This window comes from Mus pahari, chromosome 12, assembly GCF_900095145.1.
Source record: "Mus pahari chromosome 12, PAHARI_EIJ_v1.1, whole genome shotgun sequence".
NCBI lineage: Eukaryota > Metazoa > Chordata > Mammalia > Rodentia > Muridae > Mus > Mus pahari.
In genome coordinates, this window is record NC_034601.1 from 85330883 (window position 1) to 85346822 (window position 15940).

At 48.0% G+C, this 15940-nt stretch overlaps 1 protein-coding gene across 4 annotated transcripts in view; it reads right to left on the reverse strand.

Moving 5' to 3' along the window:
- The window catches only part of Hlcs (holocarboxylase synthetase), a 171824-nt gene that overhangs the window by 147389 nt on the left and 8495 nt on the right, over positions 1-15940 (reverse strand). The window contains exons 1-2 of one of the 4 annotated variants that reach the window (XM_029544591.1): positions 14795-14881; positions 1372-1471 (exon numbers count right to left, since the gene is read on the reverse strand). Coding sequence is in view for 1 of the 4 variants with exons in the window: in XM_021209911.2 (XP_021065570.1) it covers positions 1337-1471; positions 3580-3774 (330 nt within the window). In the remaining 3 variants the exon portion in view is untranslated. Of the gene's footprint in view, positions 1-1336; positions 1472-3579; positions 3798-14794; positions 14882-15940 lie in introns of those variants that run through there. The other 3 variants (XM_021209911.2, XM_029544594.1, XM_029544593.1) reach the window with 3 other exon arrangements.

The window sequence follows — 15940 nt, forward strand, 5'->3', positions numbered from 1 at the left end:
AGAGGTCTTAATTTGGAATGTCTGTCTCTTTCTATCTCTGTGTGTCTCTGTCTCCTTTATTTTATGCAACAGATTTATTTATATGAGTACACTGTAGCTGTCTTTAAACACACCAGAAGAGGGCATCAGATCCCATAACAGATGGTTGTGAGTCACCATGTGGTTGCTGGGAATTGAACTCAGGAACTCTGGAAGAACAGTCAGTGAGTGCTCTTAGCCACTGAGCCATCTTTCCAGCCCTGTCTCTCTTCCTTACAAACAAGTTTTGGACCTGTGACTGAGTTTGAAGCATTTTCAGCACGCTCCAGGAAGGAGGAAGGAGGTAGTTATGTAAGCCCTATGTATGGGGTGCCAGGGAAAGGAAGAGATTCCAGGGATGGACCAGTCCACCTGAGACAGAACATGAGAGGGACTTTGTTGCCCAAACACACTGCAAGATGGCTCGGTAGGTGAAGGAGCTTGCTGCCAGTGCTGACAACCTAACATGGACCCAGGCTCAGCATGGAGGAAGAGAACTGACTTGTGGCAGTTGACTCTTGGGTGCTACCCTCCATGTGCACACAACCTCCATGTGCACACATCTATACACAATCCATCAACCAACCAATAAGTGTAAACGGAAGAAAATTATACAAAGAAATAAAGAGGGACCAGGGAAATGGCTCCATCTGTAAAGCGCTCCCCGTGTTCGCACAAGGACCTCAGTATAAACCCTCGTGCCAAACCATGCCAGAAGTGGTGATCCTTCAAATACTCTGGAAAGGTGGGGATTAGCAGATGTGTGAGCCCCAGGTCACAGTACCAGACTGTCTCAAAACCAAGGCAAAGAAACCGAAGATACCTGAGGTGGTCCCTGGCCTCCATATCCACCCATATGTACAAGCATATACATATAAACACACTCACACAAATGCATGTACATGCACAGACAAACAGATGAGAGCAATTTTACTAGTACATTTTATATAAAGCAATATATCCCAAAAGAAGGAAAGATATACAGAAAGTCTAAGAAAGATCACTTATTAAAAAATAAACAGACCAAAAATAATAATAACAATAACATAATATAATAACAAAAACCCACTTAGGTTTTGACTGAGACACATCCTTAAGATACACAAGTAGGGGATCAGCGGTTAAGAGCACCGGCTGCTCTTCCAGAGGTCCTGAGATCAATTCCCAGCAACCACATGGTGGCTCACAACCACGTGTAATAAGATCTGACGCCCTCTTCTGTTGTGTCTGAAGACAGCTACAGTGAACTCATATATATAAAATAAATAATTCTTTAAAAAAAAAAAAAAAAAGACACACAGTAGGACATGTCACTCACAGTCTCTGAAGACGATGGCTCCTGGAAACTGGTACCTTGTATCCAAACGCTCTCTGTCACAAAAGCTATATGTTCTGCTTCAAGTATGAAGGGAGACACGAGAAACAGGGCCCATTTGTTCAAGTCATCAACAGACTACAAATAAGGAAAGAAAGAAAAGGAGTCAGTGTCACCTCCCACTCATGTCCCGTGGGTCAGCGTGCCTGGCATGCCCTCCCCTGGCTCCTTCCCAGTCTGCTGCAGGCTCCTGCAACCCTCACTTCTTATCTGACTGTGCTGTTTAAACACCCATACGGGCCAGGGTCTGGTTCACAAGAATGTCTAAGTCTAGATATTTGTTTTCACTCCAGTCATTCTGACCATTACCCCTTACAGCCTAACGTGTGTGAGCTTCCTAAATCACACCTGGAAGGAAGGATATTTAACGATGAGGTATGTGCCTGGCCATTTCTGAAAGTCACACAGTTGTCAAACCCAGGGACTGGAGCTACTTCAGGAGAGAACCTTTCCCACGTGCAGACATACCTGTCAACAGACATGCTTTAAAGGAAAGGTACATCCAGTCAGGAATTCATTGGAGTTTTTAAGAGTGGTTTAGAGGTAAGACTGGTTAGCCAATCAGATGTGTCTGGCCATTTTTACCTGTGGGTTTTACTTCCCTGGGTTCAAACAAAAAATAATTGTCTGTAAAATAAATTTACTTTTGTTCTTGTCGTTGACCCCTAAACCACACTGTATGATGACCATTTACAGCTTTTGCCCTGCATCAGGTATTGAAGTAACCAAGAGATGACTCAAATACAGGAGGACCCACACAGAATGCAAATACCACATTTATACCAGGGACTGGGCATTCCTCAGGTGCGCATATCTTATTTTAGGTGTGCTAACAACCTTGAAAATCCACTTCATTTTCAAATTTCTGGAAGGATTGTAATTTGATTTTAAAATGTTTTAGTCTACTAAGATCAAGGGACACCCAGAGCAGAAGAGTCACAGCCCTGAATCCAGAAAGATACAGTAGGGATGTGTGGGCAAAGCTAGGGTTGAGGGACAAGCAGGAATGCATTGAGGGACAGATGCCCATAAGGCTGTGCCCTACTTGGGGTTCTGAAGCAGGGAAGAGCCAAGCAACTGAGTTAGCATAGTTAACAAGCCAAGGTCATGAACATGTTCAAAGTATCTAAGAAATTATCTTTGGCAAATTCTCTACTCAGATATAAATCCCAAAGGCTTTGTTTTAAATAATCAGCTTAGAGAATGCCACGGTGGAAAAGTCCACTATCGATGATTATTCTTTGTGATCTCTCTTAAACGGTTTAAGAGAACTGAGCCTAGATGTTCTAAGAGGGGCAGAGTCTGTGTGCACTACACCTTCCTTGCTCCAGGTGGTACTAGTCCTGTCTAGTCCTGCAGCTGTAAGCCTGGGAAACCTGAGAGAACTCAGTAACCCACACTGTATTCTGTTAGATTCATTTAATTTTATGTGTACAGCTGTCTCGCCCCCATGTTATGTGCACCATCTGCATTCCTTGGACTCTCTGGAACTGGAGTTACAGATGGTTATGAGCCACCATGTGGGGACTTGGAACTAACTAGACACGGGTGCTCTGCAAGAGCAACAAGTGTTCTTAACCGCTGAGCCATCTTCAATCCCTACACGGTGTTTCTTAGAGTGTTGTCTTTGTTATTTCCCGAGTTCATCCTCATTCCTAAGCAGCTTGACAAAAATATTCACCCTGAAGTAAGATTATGATTCTCGTATGGGTGCTAGGGTTTGACATCTATGAAAAAACTCTAAGTTTAGTGCTGAAAGTGAGGCAAGATTTCCAGAAGGAAGCGGAAAGGGCAAGAGACTGCTGAAAAGCAAAACACTATGAGTGATGTTCACGGAAACAAGCTATGTCCAGAAGTGTATGGTAGGAAGTGCACTGTGAAGTCAGGTCCCTTGCCTGCAGCCGACCTGTGCAAACGGCCAGTGCCCCCTTCCCAGTGAGAGGCAGCGGCCATCACCCTCCGACAGGACCAGAAGCCAACCCACGGAAACACTAGGTGCCACGAGGGATGTCCGGGATGTGCCTGCTCCAGCTGCAGGACCGGAGCCACGAGGGAGGGGCAGCTGGCCCGCGGCCCACAGGGCACAGCAGGGCTTCCCAGGCTCCAGTGCACGCGTGGGCTGTGCGAGCCGAGCTGCAGTGCCGCCGCCGAGCCCCGTCCACGCGGCGACCCCGCCCGCCGCCCACCTGGCTCTCGCCGACGCAGAAGACGCGGCCGCCCCGGCTCAGGCACACGCGCGCGCCCCCGGGCTGCGCGGCCGCGCGGCAGAAGGTGAAGGAGCAGCGCGAGGCACGCAGCCGCCGCACCGTGGACAGCACCAGCGCGGCCGGCCGGCGCCCCCAGCGCGCCCACAGGTACAGGTAGCACAGCGTGATGAGCATGGCCGGCGCCCGCGCCCGGCCCGCGCCAGGCCCCGCCCCGGCCGGAAGCGAAGCTTGGAGGAGGGTGTGGAGTGCGCGTGCGCTGCAGGAGGGGGCTGAGGGCGGGGCGGGTGTGCGGGGCAAGGAAGCATGAAGGAGAGGGATGCGCTCGAGGTGGAAGGATGCGGGCTGGGTAGCATCTGGGGGCGCCAGGACCATGGAGAGGGTGCCTCGGGTAAATAGAGGCTACAGGAATGGAAAGAGCAGGCTAGGACTGAAGATGACATTGGAAGAGAGGTCACTGTCTGGTCTCAGGAGGCTGGCTTTTCCAAGAGGGGCTGGGAGAAGGGTGAGCCAGGAGACTGGAGGTGTGCTCTAGAGATGGAGAGACCTGGACTTCACAACTAGAGTGAACTGGGGAGGGGAAGGGGCTGTGCTAGGGACATACCGAGACAGGGGGGAGGGGAAGGGGCTGTGCTAGGGACATACCGAGACAGGGGGGAGGGGAAGGGGCTGTGCTAGGGACATACCGAGACAGGGACAGAGTAGTGAGGGACTGGGAAAGTATTGGGGGCGGGGTGGAGAGGGAGAAGGAGAAGGAGGTGGATAGCCTGATCAAGTGAAAGTTCAGCCTCCCTTCCTTGAGGGTGGGAATGAGTGAGGCACTGGGCCTAAGTTTATGTCAGCAGCCAGTATTTGCTAACTATCAACACATTACAAATCAGAGAACTGACAAGGCTGACGGCCTCTACCCGGTCCAGTTGGAAAATTAGGTGAGGCTATTATTATATTAGATCATGCTAAACCTTCAAAAAGTGCTACCAAGTAAATTACATGGATTCATATGAAGAACCAAAAAGATAGAAGGGGTATTCCCACTACATGTCTGTTACCAATTTAACTGTGGGCATCCTGAGCCCGGTGGACGGAGGGAACATCAGTTATGATTCCCAGAGGGCCTGTCCCAGGGGAAGCAAAATTCTCCCAGCAATTAAAAACAGCAGCTTTCTTCCCAGGAACCTCCCATCCACAATAACTCTGAACAAACAATTTGTAGTTGCTTGCTGCCCTGACCCTTGCTCCCACACTGTAAACAAGCAGCGTAGTGTGTTAACAACAGATACACTGCTACCACAGCTTGCCTCATCCGAGGATAGATATTTAAAGCACACTGGCCGTGGGTGGATCTGTCCATCTCAAATGGCCACTCACTCTGCAGTGGTGGCGCACGCCTTTAGTCCCAGCACTTGGGAGGCAGAGGCAGGCTAATCTCTGTGTTTGAGGCCAGAATGGTCTACAGAGTGAGTTCCAGGACAGTTGGGGCTACACAAAGAAACTGTGTCTCAAAAAGAAAAAAAAAAAAAAAGTCCACTCACAGAACCCCAGACTTGTGGTCAGATGGTGTAGCAACAACAGATTTAACAGGAGAGTCCAGGAAGGAAGGACTGGGCTCATGAGGAAGGTGCACATCACTGAAGACAGGAGGGCAGGCTGGACTGAGAGGAAGGCAGTCTGCTTCCCCCTAGTGGAAGTGGCTCCCTGCAAGGCACTAATTACTACCAAATAGTGTTTGTCTGGATGGTGTTATGTCAACTTGGCACAAGCTGGAGTCCTGGAGAGGAGGGAGGCTCAACTGAGAAATATGCCTTCATAGGGCTGGGCTGCTGGCAGGCAAGCTTGCAGTGCAATAGTTGTCATCCTTCCTAACACTGTGAACCTTTAATACAGTTCCTCTTGTTTTGACGACCCGCAAACATAAATTAGCCCTGGATTCTATAAGTAAGCTAAGCGAGCCACTAAGCAGCACTCCACCATGGCCTCTGTATCAGCTCCTGCCCTGAGGTCCCTGTCCTGCTTGAGTTCCTGTCCCTACGTCCTTCAATGATGGACTGTGATGTGGAAGTGTAAGCCAAATATCCTTTTCCTCCGGCTTACTGTTGCCTGTGATGTTTCATTGTGGCAACAGTGAACCTAATTAGGACACTGTTCTAGTTTTCCTTCTATGGCTGTTATGAAATCACTGATGAAAGCAATCTGGGGTGGGGAGCTGTTTTAGCCTACATCTTGGAAGCCAAGGCAGGAGACTGGCAGAGAAGCCACGCTTCCTGGCTTAACTTACCATGGCTTACTCAGCTGGCTATCTTTATTATACAGTGCAGTACCCAGGGATAGCACAGCCCACAGTGCCATGCTACCACTGAGCTAGATCTCCATACTGACTTACTTTTATTTTTAAATGTGTGTATATGTGATGGTTTGTATATGCTTAGCTCATGGAATTGAGGTGTGGCCTTGTTGGAGTGGGTGAGTCACTGTGGGTATGGGCTTCAGTACTCTTGTCCTAACTGTCAGGGAGCGAGTATCTGCTAGCAGCCTTCAAATGAACTCTCAGCTCCTCCTGCACCATGCCTGCCCGGATGCTGCCATGTTCCCACCTTGATAATACTGGATTGACTCTCTGAACCTGTAAGCCAGCCCCAATTAAATGTTGTCCGTATAAGAGCTATACCTTGGTCATGGTGTCTGTTCACAGTAGTAAAACCCTAAGGCAGAGTTTGGTACCAGGGACTGGGGTATTGCTGTGATAGGCCTGACCATTTTTTGTTTGTTTGTTTGTTTGTTTGTTTGTTTGGGAGAATGTGGATTTGAGGACTTTGGATTTGGAAAGCCATGGAAAGTTTTAAGTGAGGCTTAATGGGCCATCCTAGTAGGGATATGGAAAACTTAGTTTCTGTGAGTTGGAAAGAATTTTAGTATGTGGTCTAGAGACCGTTTTGTGGAATTTTGGTGACAAGTGTGGCTGCTTTTTGCCCTTGTCTACAGAGTCTCTCTGAAGCAAAGGTGAAGAGACTCAGATTAATTGCATTGACAAAGGAGGTCTCAGAAACGCCCATCATAGACTTTGTTCTCTGGTTAAGTCTCATGAAGAGTGTTTTAAACAAGTGTGGCAAGCTAAGAAAGGAAAAATATAAAATATATGGTTCAAGTATTAAAGGAGCACCAGGAGGTGAAATGGAGCTGAATCCTGTGTTCAAGGATATTAAATTGAATTAAGGGAGTGGTGACCTTGGGGCAAGATCCCTCCCAGCTAAGTTTAGGTCCAGGCACAGTGGTACAAGCCTTTAATCCTGCATTTAGGAGATAGAGCCAAGCAGATCTCTGGGTTCAAGGTCAATCTACAGAGCAAGTTCCAGGACAGCCAAGCTTAGGCAGTTAGGGTTGGAAAACTGAAAGCTGGTAATAGAATAAGGGGGAACATGTTACAGGCCCAGCAAGCAGCAGAATTTGGCAGCTTTGGCTACGTGGCTCTGGCTTTAGAGTCCAGAATAGAAGGGACTACTGGGACAATTGATGATGGTTACCTGGAGCTAAGAAATTAGTGGTGATTAAGAAGAGACCAACATCACTGAAGTGAAATCTTCTGGGAAGAGTTTTCTGAGAACACAAAGAAGCTGTGTTCCAGAGATAGCCTAAGTTGTACCTCATGCTGCAGCAGGGCTTGGGAATGTGTTAGAGTCACCTAAGTGATACTGGTTTTAAAGGCATGAAGGGGTCATGGAGACCGGTTGAGGCTTGGCACTGTGAGAAGCCAGGGAAGGCCATTGGTGAAGATGCAGCCTTAGTTGCAGTTGACAGTCCAGGACTGAAGTGGTCATGTAAAGAACTATGAAGAGAGCCTATGTCAAGCTATTGGTGCAGCATAGTTGTAGCAGAAAACCACAGACAATTGGAGATGCCAGTACCATGAGATGATCACCAAGAACAGCAGCAACAGTGGAATGGATCAACCTAAACTTAGAGTGATACAGAGGGCGGGGCTGGAGCTATGACCCAAGTCTTTTGGAGGAGCACAAATCATGTGTGGATCCCAGACATTGAAAAAAAGAAGTTTGGTGACGCACGCCTTTAATCCCAGCACTTGGGAGGCAGAGGCAGGAGGATTTCTGAGTTTGAGGCCAGCCTGGTCTACAGAGTGAGTTCCAGGACAGCCAGGGCTACACAGAGAAAGAGACAGCTCTACAGATCAAGAGCAGTGGTTTCTCTTCCAGGGAACTGAGTTTGGTTCCCAGCATCCACATTATGGCTCACAGATGTCTGTAACTGCAGATCTAAGGGATCTAATGACTTTTTCTGGCCTTCTTGGAAAACAGGCACAAACCTGACACAGACATACATGCAAACAAAACACCCATGCTCTTATAAGATTTTTAAAAAAGAAAAAAGAAAGAAAGAAAGAAAAACCTTTTATAAAAAAAAAAACCAAATGCAGATTAAGACCATCCATTTATTTGGAGGCACACACTGGAATGAAAGGAGACACTGGAAACACAACTAGCTGATAAAGCGTTCAGGTCTGGAGTACACAAAGAATGCCAGACTCATCAGACGTGGTTAGGCAGGACAGAGAGGCTGAAGATGCACAGGGCTCCGTGAGCAGGTAGAGGCCATTGATGGACAACCTGTTTTCTAATGCTTGACCCCAAGGCATTAGAAACACGATCCTGGTAAGAACCAGATTAAACAAGTCTGGCTATCTGAGATCCCTTTGTAAGCCCCATCCTTTCGCATCTGTGGCACTGTGGAAACTATTGTGCTGAGTTTCTGCATCCATGGCTTTCCAACCACAGTTTTGCTGGACAGCAGAAGCAACTGGTCAGACGAAGGGAGATTTGTCAGACAAAGGATTCACCAGAGAGAACAGCTGGAGCTTGATGAGACTGCAGCGCGGTGACGGAGCAGGACAGACACCTCTGCCTCAGGATGGTGCATACCATGGAACATAGCCTACACCTAAACTGAGAACACAGAGCAGCTGCCTCTGCCACCGTGGGGCTAGGCATAGAGCTCCAGGACCCAGGCCACATGATGGAAACTGGAACCCACCAGTCCCGCCTGTGGAAGATGGAGGAGGAGGGAGGGTGGGGGAGCATCTTGTGGCTGAGGATCCCTGAGGCTGAAGCTTTCTAGAATCAACTGGCTCTGGGACCCAACAGGGAGAGGCAGGAAGTGCGGGGTGCCAGTAGCCAGCCTCTGGATCTTTCAGTGTTCAAAGCCCTGTTTCTAGTCCAGTGTTTGTGGGTGAACTGTGCCCCCACCCCTAATTCAGACAGTGAAGCCCTAACCCCTGGAAAGTCATATGTAGCCACAGTTAGAGGTGAAGCCTTTACAGAGGCGATTGAGGTAAACTGAGGGCATAATCCAGTAAGTATGACTAGTGCCCTTGCAAAGGGCATGGATGCACAGGGGAGAGATCATTCAATGACACGGAGAGCCGTCATCAGCATCCAAGGAGAAACACCTCAGGTACAGCCAACCCTGGTCAAGCTCCACCTTGGGCTTCTCGCTGCCAGACCAAGCAGTACTTTGCTGCTTGGCAGCACCCTTGGCAGATGAACACCTTTGAGCCATCAGGCTTAGAAAGGGCTTTGTTCCAACTTCCAGGCCAACATTCACTGGCTTCAGCCACCACCACAACCCACCGCTGTGACACCGTCCTCTCCCAGACTCCGGTGCTACCACGTCACGTCCACACCTCGCTGTCGTGATGACTGGCACTTCTTCAAAGGCAACTTGAGTAAAACTAAATGAATTTCCCCCAACAAGTCAGCTCCTGATTTCTCCTCTCTGTGCTCACGAGAGTGCGTTCTCCGTGATTAGCCGGGACGCCCTACCTCCACATCTCACTTGTTTCTCCAGCAGGAGAACAGCCATATTTAATCTTTTTACTATAGGCCTCAGTATGATCTCCTGGAGTAATATGGCCTCCTTGGTCCCTTTGATCCCTGCCCAAATGCCTGCTGTTCCTCTCCTCTGAGGATTCAGGCCATTCAGGCCTGGCTCGGCTCCCATTCATTCACAAGCCACACCACAGTCCTGTACCCACCACGCACCAGGCATTTCATACACCCAGGTCTCACAGTGAGCTCGTGCTGTGGCTTGATGTTGTTGGTCCCAGAGGGTCACCAGCCCTTTGGGGACTGAATGAGTCTTTCACAGATGTCACGTGAGACCATCAAAAACCACAGATATTTACATTTCAATTCATAACAGTGGCAAGATTACACTTATGAAGTAGCAACAAAAATAATGTTACAGTTGGGAGTCACCATGGCATGAGGAGCACTTAAAGTGTTGCAGCATTAGGAAGGTTGAGAACTAGAGGCTTGGTCCCCAGTGCAGCAGTAATATGACCAGCTGCAGGCATGTCCAACCTTCTTACGTTGTGGTGGGCATTTACTTTCTCTCTCTTTTTTTAAAGATATATTTATCTTATGGATAAGAGTACAATGTAATGTCTTCAGATGTGGGGCAAAAATGGGGTCCCTTGTCCACTCAAGGCTAGGGCCACGCCTCCTGGGCCCTTGGCTCTTGTTGCAGCTCACTGCCCCACATTCAGACACACCAGAAGAGGGCATCAGATCCCATTACAGATGGTTGTGAGCCACCATGTGGTTGCTGGGAATTGAACTCAGGACCTCTGGAAAAGCAGTCAGTGCTCTTGACGTCTGAGCCACCTCTCCAGCCATGTGGTAGGCATTTTCATCAAGAGGTGTCACACTTGAGGACTGGACAGTAAAGTTAATAGGAGGAAGAAAAAAAAAACTCACAGTGTTTGCAGTTTCTGACAGTAAGTTTCTGACTTTGTGTTGGGTGGCATTCATAGCTGCCCTTAGGCTGCAGGGTAGAACTGCCTGACCAGAGGAAGGTGCAGAGGTCGTGGCAGATTGTTATCCTCAGAAGGGATTAATGGAATTCCCACAGGACTCAGACCAGTTCTCAAGGATGTGATGTTACAAAGCAATAGGTGTGCTTGCTTCTGCACATGACCGTTTCCCTTCCTGTTTCCCAGAAAGCTCTGCCAGAAGCCAGACTAGTGGGGTTACCCAATCCTGGCCTTCAAACTCCAAGACTGTGAGCTCGGTAAAGTTTACTCATTGCCCAGCATCCAGTATATGCTGTAACAACAGAAAACAGATAGATATAGTGACTCAAGCTACCTGGGAGGCTAAGGTGGGAGGGTCAAGACCAGCGGGGATTTTAGGAGACTCCTCCATCAAAAACTTAAATAAGGGCTGGAGAGATGTCTCAGCGGTTAAAAGCACTGCCTGCTCTTCCAGAGGTCCTGAGTTCAATTCCCACAAACCACATGGTGGCTCACAACCATCTGTAATGGGATCTGATACCCTCTTCTTGGGTGTCTGAAGACAGCCACAATGTACTCACATATATAAAAATTTTTTTAAAATTAAATGAAACAATAGAAAACTGATACACTATGCAAAATGGCCATTATGGCCAACTTCTTGCATCAAAGAAAAGTGGAATTTAGAACAACTGACTGATTTTCCCTAGCTCTCAAAACCAAATAAGAAGAGGCAGGCAGATCTCTGTGAGTTCAAGGCCAGCCTCGTCTCCAGAGCTAGTTCCAGGATACCTAAGGTTACACAAAGAAACCCTATCTCGAAAAACTGACAAATGAGTAAATGAATGAATTAAAGAAAGAAAACAAAACAAATGAGGAAGCTGAGGGATGAATTTATGGCTTCTAGCTCCCTGGATGAATGCAGTTCCCACGAGGATGACAACCGAGAGCCAAGACCTCAGCGGGTAGACAGATGCACGTGCCACACAGGCTGGAAGCTCTGAATTCAACCCTGGAACCCATATTGAAGGCTGTACTGTAAGCCGTCTGTGCTTCACACACATGCTGTTGGCACGTGCACAGCTGCACACTCACATGTACACACATCATCATCAAAGATCCACACAAGGCGCCTTACTGAAAGTCCAGGTTTGTCACTGTAAGCCCTGAGGACAACCTTCTGTATCCAGAGCAGAGGAGCTGGGACTGTCCCTAACTTGTACACACCTGGAAGCTGTGGGTGGGAATTATCAAGGTCACCCCAGGGGACCGCTTGCTCTGCAAGTGCATGCTAGGAGGAGAAGGAGGACGAAGAAGGGGAAGAGGAAGAAGAGGGGGAGGAGAAGGAGGAGGAAGCGACCTGGGATGGGTTTTCTGTACAGACACTGAATGTCAGTAATTCAGTACCAGCTTCAGAAACTTCAAGTAGGGGAAACCAACATTAAAATTAAAAAGCTCAGCAGCCAACAGTGGTACCTCATGCCTATAATCCTAACAGTAATTCATGGGACTCAGGAGGATCACTGTTTAGGTTGAGGCCAATCTTTACTACATAGTAAGTTCCCAGGTGGCCAGGCATAAGGTAAGACCCTGTCTTTAAATTTTTTTTTTAATTTACTAATTAAAAGTTCAATACCACCCTTGCGCAAGTATGACACGCAAATTTGTGAAGTGTTGCATATTTTTAAAATCTTCAGATTAACTGATGTCCAAAATACTGTCCTGAGTCATGAGATGCATCAATTTTTAGTATTGTCTAGACCTGCAAATAGAACTACATTGTAAAATCGTTTTCAGTATGTGTTAAGATGTATGTGAAAATTTCTGTCAATTTTTGTCTTAATAAAATTATAGATTTCTAAAAAAAAAAAATCAATGCCAGGCAAGATGCTGATATCTATTATCCCAGCACTCAGGAGGTGGAGGCCAGCCCAGACTACAAAGGGAGTTCCAGGCCTGGGGGGGGGGTGGGGGGAGATAAGGCTGATGCGATAGCTCACAGGTGTGCTGGTTTGAGTGCAGATGGCCCCCAGACACTCATACTTCAATGCTTAGTCCTAACAGAATGGAACTGTTCATGAAGGATTAGGAGGTGTGGTCTTACTGGAGGAACTATGCCACTGGGAGTGAGCTCTGAAGTTTCAAAAGCCCACACCAGGTCCAGTCTTCTCCCCCCTCCCCCTCCCTCTCTCCCCCTCCCCTCCCCCTCCCTGTGGACAGAGGATGTAAACCTCTCAGCTACTGCTTCAGGGCCTTGCCTGTCTGTGCCTGCCGTGATGATAAGTTAATCCTCTAAAACTGTAAATAAGCCCTTAATTAAATGCTCTCTCTTATAAAGAAAAAAGAGTTGCCTTGGTCACAGTTTCTCTTCACTGCAATGGAACGGTGACTACGACAGTCATAAAGGACCTCAATAAGCAAGCCAGCAACTTCAGTTCAGTCCAGGAACCCGTGTGAAAATGGAGAGAGAAGTGACTCCATAAAGCTGTCCTCTGACCTTCAAGAGCAGTGCACATGCGGGCACAGACGTGATGGTGGTGGTGGTGGTGGTGATAACAATATTTAAAAAAAGGTTTGATATGCAATGTGAAATCCTGGGATGGATCCTAGACCAGACCAAAAAAAAAAAAAAAAAAAAAAAAACAGCTCCTGGTTTGGTTGATTCTTTGTATAGATCTTTTGTTTCTACTTGGTTGATTTCTTTATTGTCAGTTTAGAATCAACTTTTAAACAGAAAAAAAAAAAAAAAAAAAAAAAAAAAACGAGTGAGATCTAGAACCTGCACTTGGCGTTTGTATGTTGCATTAACCTGAGCTAGGATTGATCAATCCATGGTTGTGTAAGATGTCAACATTGGTGGGAGCTGAGGAGAGATGAGAGAGAACTCTTAGTGCTATTTCTGCAAGTCTAGTTAAGTCTAGCGTGACTTCAGAGTAAGTATTACGGAGTGACTTTCTCCTTAATTCCATTAGCACCCCTTTTTCTGTCCCTAAATAACTATGTAGCCATAAGCAAGTTACTTCATTTTGTCGAGTCCCGGTTTCTCACCTATAAAAAACAAAATGAAGTGACAGCCAGGCATGGTGGCAGAGAGATACAGTTTGGTTACTAGGGAGGCTGAGGTGGGAGGGCCAGGGACTGGAAGCCAGCCTGGGCAGCAGAGAAAGGCTCTTATCCTGAGCCAGCAAGATGTTAATAGGGAAAGTGCTCGTTGTGCAGGTCTGACAGCTGAATTCCACCTGCAGAACTCACATATGGGCACACGCATTTTTGAACATGGGGCAGGAGAGATGGCTCAGTGTGGACAAGGACCGGGATTCCATTCTTAGCATACACATGGTAGGTCAGTCGCCCTCTTCTGGTTTTTGCAGGCACTGCATGCACACAGCACACACACACACAAACATATACATTCAGGGAAACACTCTTACACATAAAATAAAAATAAATATTTTTTTCAAAGAAAAAATATTTCTTTTAAAAGAGAAAATTCCTAACCTCATTTTTAAAGAAAGGATGAACACAAACTTGATGGTTTCTGGTTGCCTCTCTCCATACCCCCCAACCCTGACACTCAGATCCCAGCACAGCTACAACATGACTCAGCTTACTAGGATCTCCACAGCCCTGGTGTTTAGCACCATGCCTGCACCAGTAGGTTTTCAACAGAAGTTTCCGAACCTAAAACTCCATTATTTTTTTTTTCCAGTGAGGCACAACTGCCATCTCTTTTGCCTGCTTGGCTATTAGAAAGCAAAGTGCTTGCAAAACTTTCTACACAGCAAGTAAATCCATTTTCACTGAGCAGAGCGGGAGAGGTCCTTTACAAGCAGAATATACAGAAGTCAGCTCCTGGCTGCAGGAGGGAGGCCCGGTCCTAACAATCAGAGAGGACCTGGGGCTTAAACAGTACACACAGTTTCCAGATGAGCCCTTAGAGCCACTCTCTCCTGCCCACCGAGCAGCATTCACAGATTTCCAATGTCAGAACCACCTCCGTGGCTGAGGGCTAAAGCTGAAAAGGGGTGAGCCCCCCTCCCACTTCATCGACGGGGGTGAGGTGTCCCCATGTTCATAAACAGCAAACCCCTGTGCAGAGAGAAGCTAAATACTTAAGAGGCGGAGAGCATGAGGCAGCTGGATTGAGCTGGCTTTCCACCGCTGGTTTCCTACCAGATCCTGGCCTTGAAAAGATAACAGTATCCAGACCGGTCAAGCAAAGCCAGAAGGGCCCGGCTGTGAAGAAATTATTCCTATCTATAAATAACTCCCCCTGGGGGGACAAACAAACATCAAAGCCAGGTCACTGGAGCCGAGCTGGGCAAGCCGGCTAGCTCCTGTGGAGCTTGAAAGGGAGTGTGTCCCCAGTGGGAGCCACGGTCACCATGCAGCACGTACCTGTAAAACCCGGCGGCCACAATCCCTCACCGGTGCTCCTGGCCTGAGCTATCCCGCAGCTCCTGGAGCCAGTAGCAAGCAGCGAAATGCACGAGAGTGGGTGGCGCGTCTTCGCCAACCACAGGCAGGTGGCAGCCTCGTGAGCAGGAACAGACCAAGGGGAAGGGCCAGATCCCTGCAGTCCCAGATCCCCGACACATGCCGCCAGCCAGGTTCGGGCGGTGCTAGGACTACCTCTAGCCACACTCCAGGGCCCTCTGCACACAGGGTCGTCCTCAGTAGCTCAGCCTGCCCCACAGCAGGTTTGTCCTCAGGGATGCTGGCCTCAGTGATCAAAATGTCACCTCCCTGTGGAAACCCGCAGTACCCTGCTGACCCTGTCACGGATTGCCTGTACAACTGTGCCTGCCTGACTTGGTTCAGAACCCTCTGGGATGGACGCTCGGGCTCTTCGGGCTGTCCCCCCACCCCCGCAGGTAATAAACCCCATGGAAAGTTTTGCTTAATGGGTGAGAGAAAAGAAAGCAGATCCAGCCCCTTTAGAGAGGCACAAGTTACTCCTCCGTCCTCTCAGCTGTATGAGGGAGGTTCCTATTTCTTAATACTTCTTCTAGTTTACCCTCTCCCCTAGGGAGGGGAGGCCTGAGAGGGGCTTGATTCTTACCTCTGAGTCCCACCCCCAATTTCTTCATTTTCTTGTCAACAGTTTCAAGAAGTTCCGAGCCTTTTCTTTTGTCTACTACCCCCCCACACACACACACACACACGAGGCACAGGCACACATCTCTCATTATAATACTATTTTTAGACAGTCTTACTAATTTACCTAAGCAAGCCATGAAGATTCACTGATCCCCATTAGCTGTAATTTCAGATGCGTGCAGCCAGGCTCTGGTACAACTGGAGGATTTTTTTTTTTTTCCTTTTTTCAAGACAGAGTTTCTCTGTATAGACCAGGCTGTCCTGGAACTTACTCTGTAGACCAGGCTGGCCTCGAACTCAGAAATCTGCCTGCCTCTGTTTCCCAAGTGCTGGGATTAAAGGTGTGCGCCACCACTCCCCAGCAAGACCACACTTCTTAAACCTCCCAAAACAGAACCACCAACTAGGTACCACATGTTCATCAAATACTTGAGCCTCGGGGGG